Consider the following 9,971-nt stretch of genomic DNA (forward strand, 5'->3'; position numbering starts at 1 on the left):
TCATTTGCGAATATATTATAATAGATTTTTGATGTCATGAACTTTTTGTCTTTCATACTTAATGCATTATTAACAAAACAAATTCTTTTTTATATTCATTTATTCGATTTGATTAAAAAAACATAGAACTATTGCAAGGTAACTAACTTGTTATTGTCAGAGTTCGTTAAACATTACTCTCTTTCCCTTTCTAAATATGCTCCGCTAGTTGTTTCGCTTGATGCGATTCTAATGTCTAACATATGTGGGTTATGATTATTACAAACATAAATTTATAAATAAATCATATCGTAAAGGATCATAAACTCAAGGAATAACGAGTAACTGACCCAATTTTTTGAATCCTCTCTCAAACAAGCATTCCTACGGAAATTAAGCAAGATTTCATAAGTTGAAAAAGGCCGACTTTTCATTATGTTATGAGAGCAATGACATAAAGCTTCAAAAACCTAATAAAATATAAATATTCTTAGCCATTTTCAATCTCGGAATGCATCTAAATATGTGCGTCTGTCCGCCCGCCTAACTGCGGTAAACATTTGTTTCTTTCTTCTAGTGCTGTTAGCTAATCAATCAATCCAACGCATTTATGCTTCCTATCTGATATCGCATCATTCATATTTCATTTTCTATTTATTTCCGTTTACATTTTTTCTTTAAATATTTTTCTCTTATAATCTAAAAAACAAAAGAATTTACCATTAAAGTATTGAAATCTATTGAAGTCCTTTGCCACGTTTGATAGCTTCTTGAACTTTCTTCATTATGGCTGTAGAGCTAGAATTAAAAAGTAAAAGGAAATTTGAACTAATCATATCGTAAGTGAAAATAAAATACAATAGAAGTTTTCTTCTTATTCCAACACGGATCAACATGATAAATATTAAAACGACATGGATTTTCAAACAAGATTCGTCTTGACGAGCTTTGCTTCCTTATAATCAGTTGCTCTCAGTTTCGACAAATTGTTATCGAAACTTATGTCAATCACGGATTGAAGTTGAGTTGCGACTTAGGAGAAACTATTTGCAAACTCAATAGAAGTAAATGGAAGCGAATCGCCCTTACCCCGTATACATTATAAATGTAAATAAGTTACTTACTAATTATTTGTAAAGCTATTATTCACGGCAACTTGTAATGGACCACAAAGCTGCGGTCGCGTTATATATATATGTATACAGTGCGCTTGGATCAAAGGATATAAAACATAGGTATAGGGGAAATTCAATAGCGCTTTTGAAATTTTATTTTCAGTTCCTGCCCCGTATATTTGGAACATACGCCACAACGTTAGAAAAGCATGAACTGCAGCAAGATTGAACAGAGCCATTTCGGGATAGAAAAAATGACTTAGACCCGCGCAGCAGGCAGCTAAGATGTGATTGAGTTCATCAGAAGCTACGTGAAAGCGATTTAACAGGCAATATGTTAACTGTAATAGAGAGAAAAGAAATAAAAAAACCAACGTCTTTATTTAATATTTACTAAGAAATAAAAATCCAGAAATCGTAAATTGAATCGATTTCTTCAATTTCCTGAAATGAAAGACCTTCGTATTGTATCAAATTCCAATTTTCGCAAAAGGTGGTCCATTGTTCATTTATTCAAACGTATTTCAATATCTTAGCGGAAGATATTTATACCCTATACAATTTTTGATATAGGATATTATCGGACAATTTGGCCACTGTACACGGACCCACAGAATCATTTTCTGCATCAATCTAAGCTTATCTCTCCGCTTCCGAAAAAAGGATTTATTTCCTCGCAAACTCTCAATTCCCACGAAACGGTAAGACGAGTTTCTCGCGAATGGAAACAATTGCGCGAACGATTATCTTTCTCTTCAAAACCAAAAAAAGAGGAAACTGCTACCCGGTATATAGAGACGATTGCATTATAAAGGATATTCCGCCTGATCATCGTATATAGTGCATCAAGAATAGATATTTGCAAGATCTACCGAAAGCATGGAACCTCGTCGCCAAAAATAAATTATCCCTTGTACGGGAAAAGTAATAAAACGCGATTTCGTTTGTTTCGATTATTGATAACCGCCGTCACAAACCAACGTTTTGTACTAATTTCTACAATGAAAGCCGTCCGAAACTATTTTTGTATATTTTGAGATCAATATCTGCTGCACCGTACAAGTGAAATTTCATCTGTGCACACGAAAGCTTGCGTAATTTCTAAAAGTCCGTCTAAGACGAAGATTTGCCAAAATTCACCGCAGAATTGTCAAGTTTTCATTTTTAAATTTAAAAAACAAAAAAAAGAAATGATTTTTACCCTGTACAAACCGACGTATAGAGAAAACAACGGTCCCCAATACAGTCGTAAATTCCTCTTCTTGGTCCATGTTTTAGTTGAAAGTGGTCGTTTTGATATCCGTTTTAGAGCATTTAGGCAATCAATAACTAAGCCCATCAGAAAATTTTTACACACTCCTTCCAATACAAAATTGCCACAACTTAAATTTGGATGCATGTTGCAACGATGTTCGAAGTCTTCACATTTTTCACTTATTGTTGAACGATTCGGTTTAGTCAGCCAAAAGCCTTTCATATTAAACGCGCGTTTGCCATGCAAAATTAGAGCGCTGCATAACATAAATATCGCCGTCTGAATAGCTTTAGATCCATATATTGTTTTGCTTACGACATTATTACGTCTCAGTAATGTGTCCAAGAACTAAATGAATAAATAGACAATAAAGAGGTTTTATGCGTGCACAATACAGAATTTGTGGCAAGGGTTTAACGTGGGTTCCTGCCTGAAAGGCTTAACCCCACGGTGGCCCAAACCACTTTTAAGCGTACTACGCCCCCTGGCGAGTTAGACAATCCCCACAGAGTAGGGGCCTAAACAGCACCAGAGTCCAGAACAGTTTATTGGCGAGGCCTAGCTGCACTCAATTGTTCCATTTTAGCTAGGAACTCGCCAACCACAACCAGGAAATTAATGTTGAATTAAATATATATTTTGATTATTGACATTTCCTTCTCACATGAAGTTAACCAAAAAGTCCCGACCATTCGTCACTTTGCCTAGCACATTCGCTTCCCCATTTTATTAACAATACACCAAAAATTATACATTATCTTTAATATATGTGAATATATAATTTTCGTTGACGGATACTCAAACGTCAACGTGGTCTAATTTGAGCAAACTCAATTCACTTGTCTTTATTATCTTCCACTAACTTCCGTCAAAACAAACCACAAATTTGACTTTGTCGCCATAAAAGGATTACCCCTCATGAGGATCCCTACATATTGTATATTGTGGGGTCTAAACTATAGATTTATGTGATCCGAGTTTACCACGGTTGATTTACTAAGGACCTTTTATGGTTTGGTATTCATAAAATAGATATACGTGGTCCAAAATCGGTACGATTAATTTTTATGTCAAATTATTGCCATGAACGACTTTTGATCAAGAAATATTCAAAATTAGTCCCTTTTACCATAGGAAGATTAAGTTTCCATAGTAACAGTTACATGGCAAAGGAGTTCAAAAAATTACTCTATCGGATCCATAGTTTTGGCACGATTACTAAGCGATTTTTATTGGAATTTTCTATAAATTCTTGCATTTCTTCTTATGAAATAAGACGTTTTATAGTGAATGGTCGAAAAAGTGAACAGATCCGAGCTATTTTCAATAACTTTCGAAAAATTGCAACCTGGTAGGCTGAACACAAAAACATATCGGCAAACAACAGACAGACAGACGGACAGACAAGCTTAGATCGATTCAGAAAATGATTCTACATTTATAAGTATAATCAAAGGTGGATATATCTTCTCCGCCCGCCCTCCCCCCTTTCTGCCCATCAATATTATAAATATCCTCACATAGACAAGTAGTGTAGGATGTAAACATATGAAATGAAATAAAATGAATTTCAAATCCTTCCTATTTTCAGAAACGGAAAAATTTTATAAAAAAGTCATACAACATTATTGCAATAGTAGGATTTTTGACAATACAATTAATTTTGCTATATTTGAATCACGTCAACTTGCCTTTTGCACATCTTGGAATACAAGGACCTTCGTGAAATACACAAATGCTTTTATCGTTATGAAGAATGTATTATGAAGTGATGTAAGGTATTTAATAGAGTCGCCTTTGATGCAATAAATGAAATCGTTCCCAATATAAACCGCAATGTAGTTAATTTTTCTGCGGGATAGAAGAAGTGATCTATGTGTTTCGTGCTATATAGATGATAACAGAATGAAATATCATTACTACCCAAATTAACATACGTGTTGATAAACAGCAGTAGTGGACAATTCAAGAACAGCCTTCGTGGACAGGAACATAAAATGAGCGGAGTACCAAGCAGGTATAAAGATGAGTGTATACATAGAGTGTTTTCGGAGGAAAAGCCTATATGAAAAAATACAAATAAAAAAGTGAGTTAATCAATAAATGTAAATGTTTGAATGTCTCTACAAATATTATATGAAATTGGCGGCAATCATTAGCATAATTCAGAAAAAAAAATATCATGTCTTGTAGCAATGTAGCAAAGCTGTTGTCTTTTGTTGTGGTTTTTTCCACACATTTTAACCATTTCACTACCAAGATCTCCTGCCAGGGACATCATCCATCGTAGCCCAAGATTTACGATCCACATTGACTCGATTATAGACAGTTATAATTCCATACCAGTCCTCATACATTTCACCGTTTCAAAGCTTGACAAAATTGTTGAATATGTTTAAACATGCCTTAGTAAAGTGTATCTGAAGTCAGATTGTCACAAGAAGTGACAATCTCATATACATTTGCGACGGTTTTTAGTGAATGAGGTGAACATCTGCTCTATGCACTTAAAACACCAGACGTTTAGACAAATCGTATACTTTTTTTGAAATTATTGAGCAATAAAAAACTTAAATCTGTTAGCGAGGGAAAGGGAGTACGGTACATTCACTTCGTCAAAACGTTTGTAGCTCCAAGAAGGACACTTTAGAAACCCCACAGGGTACTCATATCCTTAGCCAGCGTAAAATTCTGAATCGATCTAAGCATATCGATCTGTGCATCGTGTAATGTCCAATATTGTCAAGCTCAAATTTGCGAGAAAAATAGGAAGTTCTCGCAAACAGGTTAGTATCGAAAATGAGCCAAATCGGTCAAAGGACGCGCCTACAGTACCACGTAAACTGACAACACCTATGTGTTTCGAAAGGAATAAACAATCGGTTTTTTGCTAATTGGTCATAAACTACAGCAAATAGATTTACAAAAATTTGAACTTATATCCTATGGAGGTACCTTCACAAAAATGGCCAAAATTGACAATCTTTGTAACGCGGAGGATGAACCTCCAAAAATCCCACAATTTATATAAATTATTGGCCAATTTCAAATTTGGAATGCATTTAAGCATGTCCGTCTGTCCATCTGTCCATCTTTGACCAACATTCTCTCTTTCACAAAAATGAAGATATCGTCTACAAATTTGCAAAAGAATTTGAGAATGACCCAAATCGGTCAAAGGATGCGCACACTGCGCCCAACACGCCTATAAAGCGGCTGTAAACACCTTTGTTTTCCATAATTTTTTTTTATTTTAAAAATATAAAAAGAACAGCCGCGCACCCAGCCAATATTTTACAAAGATATTCCGTTTCAATCGTATTGCATTCGACATAAAGCGGATGATGTAAAATAAAAATGTAGCAAAAAAACCTTATCTAAGTTGTTAACGTTCATCAGCTGTCGCCAAAGATGAATATGAACATTTTCTTCCATTTAACTTACCGATGCAAACATGAAACGTAATTACAGGTAATGCCTGTTATTGAAGCGCTCATTATACAACTCCTGTAGTTTAACAGAATTTCTTTCAAGTCTTCTTTTGTCAAATTACGGTTTTTCCTTATAATCGCTAACTGTGGTTTAACATAAAAAAAAAAAAAAAATATTAAAAAGTATTATTTTTTCAATTACTTTTCACTCGCTTTTCAATCGACTTACCAGATAGATCGGTGTGAACATTTTCATTACTGACAAAGGACAATAAAGGCAACTATTTATTATATGCCTCTTGCATGAGATACCTTCATGAAAATCTCGACAATTAAGTGTTGATAAATGTTCATTAAAAAATTTACTAAAATTTGCCATTGCGCCGTAGGGCTTCCACTCCTTCCGAAGCGGAATACGATGTTAATTCAACTGCAATATTACACAAAATGTTTTCGTAATACAAAGTGACTTATTATTTTAAAAGTCAACGCTCGAAAGGGGACTTGAATCGACAGAAAGCACAACATGTAAAACTAAATGTATAAATATTTTAATACAAACTAGTTCGACCACTTTTTTCACCATCACTAGGTACTAGAAATGCAAGTGATTAATACACTTTTTATATGTTTACGTAATTTCTTGTATTTGTTGTGTACTTAAGGTTCAAAATTGTTTCATTTGTAACCATAAATGATATGTAATTAATGCCATTTGAAAGTTGCATTTGAATTAAAGGCCTCAGGTGCGTTTCGTGTTAGAAACATATTCAGATTTGTATGTAATGCTTTTAACATCCGATATATGTATGTTTAACAAATCCGAAATCTAAAACTTATCATGATAGAAATCTTATTAGGCACTTACAGGGTTAAGAAGCGTTAATCTTAGTTTTAAAATTCGATCTGACAGTTATAAAGATGAATAACTAGAGATTAACTGTAATGATCTGGCTAAAGAGCAGAAGTTTCCCCGAATGCTATTGCATGTAACACTTGAAAGTTGCAGAGTGGGGTGCAACAATGTTTCCAGACCCCTTCGTCACCTAAATTTTTTCCTATTACGACATTAATTATTATTCGAACGATCGCTGTCAATATAAGTTGCTTACAAAATAATTAATTTCACTTCTTTGAACCATATCGGTTTACGTTTTTGAATTGCCTTAATCTGCCATAAAAGACTAGGGTCTTAGATGAGAACGAGGCAGCATTTGGAACAGTTGCGAAAAAAATGGATGAAAAATTGTGTTAGAGGCGAAGAGTTACAGAGTACTAGTCGTTCATGCCAGACGATAATTTATTAATTTTTTAATTGTCGTACACCACTTGCGGAACAAGGTGCATTAAGATTGCGCGGACTTCCCACCTTTCCCTGGACTCACCTTTTATTACACCTATTGTTTCAGAATCATTTTCTCTATCCGTCTGTCCATTTGTCCGTCTGATCATTCTCCATTTAATTTTGTGTTCAACCTACAGTTCCCAATTTCTGATATGTATTGTGATTTTGTGAAATTTTGTCCATTGACGTGATTTGCCCCATGGACAAACCCTATTGGGAATTGGAAAAATGAGAAAATGTTGCAATTTGCAAAATTTTTCGACAAACTTCGCTGGCATTTCGCTGCTTTATGATGAAAATTTGTTCATGATAGTAATTCGACATAAAAAATAATTAGGTCAAATTTGAATCGCATGAATCTATTTTTTGGATACCTTGATGCAGCGTAAAATTTAACTTTTAATATTTTATGATGTTACTCGGTTCATAGCAGCAACTTAGCAAAAAAAAAAAAAAATTAACAAGAAACAATTCGGATCACATAGGTCTGTTCTTTAGGCCCTAGCATTCATAGGGGTTATCATGAAAAGCAAGCGCTTATATCTATTTCTATGACGGGAATTGAAAAATAAAATTTTTAGGATGTAAATTAAGTTTGGTTCACGTGATACTTTGGACCTATATGCGGGCTTTCATAAAAATTGCGGCTTATGAAAATAATGTGTAATTTTTGTGTGCACTATTACCAAAGAGAGCGAGTAATTGAACTATGCGAGTGGTCGACCCTTGCCCGACGATAATTATTCGAATTGTTTTTTTTTTTTTTTTAATTTTCAATTTATTTCTGAACATATTTCCAAAAAATGTATATATTTAAAAAAGAAAAATAAGAATTTCATAAAAATGAATAGATGATCAAGGTCATTTACAGTTTTAATCAACTTCTTCAACGGTAGGACCGCAACCAGATCTCTCATCACCATCACCACCCTTATGCAGCTTGGCCATAATTGGGGAACAAACGCGTTGGCATTCTTTTAAATGGTCGTCGAATTCCTCCTTTTCCGCCAACGTATTATTGTCCAACCATTTCATTTCGGCGGAACATTTCTCATTAACTGTGGCTTTGTCCGTTTCTTTCAGTTTGCCTTGCGCAACATCCTCGATCGCCTGTAAAGACCGTATTGTATATATACCATGCACCGGCTTTATGCGAATCAAGAAAAAAAAAATATAGTTTTCTGCATTCCAAGCTTTCTAATACCAATCACAAGAACAGAACTATTTTTTAATCTGCATTCGCTCTAGAAATAACAAAGTATGTAAAGAGAAAGCGGATGCTCGGAGGTTTTATCTCCTTGATCAACGTAAACCAATTAGTTTTATGATTAATGCAGTTTCAACTCAAACACTTGCGATCATTACAAACATTTAATCAGATTGGAAGACTTTCTCCAACAGGAAGAAAGCGTGCCGTACTATAATAGAAAAAGTACGGACGGATTATGTCCACTTAACAGCTGTTAATTATCTCAATTCTTTTTGTTCTTAAGTTATAAATTTGTGCAAAAAGAAGAAAACCCGCACATTAACAGATGAAGTTGAACTGATTTTGTATTTTGAATTAACATTAGTTAAAGGAAATAATAATGGCGAGAGTACATGGATAACTTCGTGAAACGTACTCAAAATGTTATATGAATACTCTACTCAGAAATAATTTCCTGTTACTCTAGTCTCGTATCTTCATGTACCAACACGTTTATGATGACTCTCTACTGCTTCTTGCTTATGAGATTAATCCTAATCCTAAATCCTAATAGCACATCAGAAATCTAATTTAACTCACTTGTTTGCAGTTGAAAATGTAAGACTCCAGTGCGTTGCGTGACTGAATACGTTGTCTTTGTTTCTCGTCTTCATCCTTATAGCGTTCAGCCTCGGCCAACATGCGATCAATTTCTTCTTTGGATAGACGTCCTTTATCGTTGGTAATTGTGATTTTTTCCGACTTGCCAGTACTGTTATCTTTGGCCGAGACGTGAAGTATACCGTCAGCATTTAAATCAAATGCCACATCAATTTTCGGTATGCCGCGGGGAGCTGGCGGGATGCCCGATAAATTGAAAGTGCCCAGTAAGTTGTTATCCTTGGTCATGGCACGTTCACCTTCGTATACCTGAATAGTGACCGCATTTTGATTGTCGCTATATGTAGTAAATGTTTGCTGTTGCTTGCATGGAATACGAGCATTGCGTTCAACTAACTTGGTCATAACGCCACCGGCAGTTTCAATGCCAAGCGATAGCGGCGTAACATCGACCAGCAATACATCCTGTATTTGAGAGCTACCTACTCCAGTTAAAATAGCCGCCTGTACGGCAGCACCATAGGCAACGGCCTCGTCTGGATTAATTGACAAATTTAATTTTTTGCCACCGAAAAAATCTTGTAACATTTTCTGAATTTTTGGTATACGAGTCGAACCGCCAACTAAGACTACATCATTTATGGAAGATTTATCCATTTTAGCATCGGCTAAAGCTCTTTCTACAGGCGCTAATGTTGAACGGAACAAGTCCATGTTAAGTTCCTCAAAACGAGCCCTTGTGATTTTCGAATAAAAATCAATACCTTCATGCAAGGCGTCAATCTCTACGGACGCTTCACTACTCGATGATAGAGTACGTTTGGCTCTTTCGCAAGCAGTACGTAGTCGTCTCAAAGCTCTGATATTTTTACCCATGTCACGTTTATGTTTACGCTTAAATTCATCAACAAAGAAATTAACCAAACGATTATCAAAGTCTTCGCCACCTAAATGCGTGTCGCCAGCTGTCGATTTGACTTCGAATAATGAGCCCTCGTCAATGGCAAGAATGGATACATCAAAAGTGCCACCACCT

General features: G+C 35.1%; 2 protein-coding genes across 2 annotated transcripts in view; both read right to left on the minus strand.

Moving 5' to 3' along the window:
• Window positions 1-372: 372 nt before the first annotated feature.
• On the minus strand, window positions 373-6,201 carry LOC119641932. The gene is made up of 6 exons (XM_038040855.1): window positions 6,010-6,201; window positions 5,794-5,924; window positions 4,287-4,410; window positions 2,296-2,697; window positions 1,104-1,435; window positions 373-777 (listed from the first exon to the last, which is right to left on the minus strand). Exons 1-6 carry the CDS (start codon window positions 6,157-6,159, stop codon window positions 717-719), a joined length of 1,200 nt encoding a protein of 399 aa, XP_037896783.1. The 5' UTR covers window positions 6,160-6,201; the 3' UTR covers window positions 373-716.
• Window positions 6,202-7,947: 1,746 nt separating this feature from the next.
• The window catches only part of LOC119641924 (heat shock 70 kDa protein cognate 2-like), a 5,384-nt gene continuing 3,360 nt past the window's right edge, over window positions 7,948-9,971 (minus strand). The window contains exons 2-3 of the mRNA XM_038040841.1: window positions 8,915-9,971; window positions 7,948-8,235 (exon numbers count right to left, since the gene is read on the minus strand). The exon at window positions 8,915-9,971 is cut by the window's right edge and continues 353 nt beyond it. Coding sequence (XP_037896769.1) covers window positions 7,999-8,235; window positions 8,915-9,971 — 1,294 coding nt within the window. The 3' untranslated portion in view covers window positions 7,948-7,998. The remainder of the gene's footprint in view (window positions 8,236-8,914) is intronic.

This window comes from Glossina fuscipes, unplaced genomic scaffold (genome assembly GCF_014805625.2).
Source record: "Glossina fuscipes isolate IAEA_lab_2018 unplaced genomic scaffold, Yale_Gfus_2 197, whole genome shotgun sequence".
NCBI classification, from domain to species: domain Eukaryota; kingdom Metazoa; phylum Arthropoda; class Insecta; order Diptera; family Glossinidae; genus Glossina; species Glossina fuscipes.

Bases quoted from the DNA above. Each gene is read 5' to 3' on its own strand.
- LOC119641932 (XM_038040855.1), bottom strand. From the start codon at position 6,159: ATGGCAAATTTTAGTAAATTTTTTAATGAACATTTATCAACACTTAAT. The intron at 4,411-5,793 runs GTAAGTTAAATG...TTTTTCATATAG, and splicing joins TACGTTTCATGTTTGCATCG to GCTTTTCCTCCGAAAACACT. The intron at 778-1,103 runs GTAAGTAACTTA...TTTTAATTCTAG, and splicing joins AATAGCTTTACAAATAATTA to CTCTACAGCCATAATGAAGA.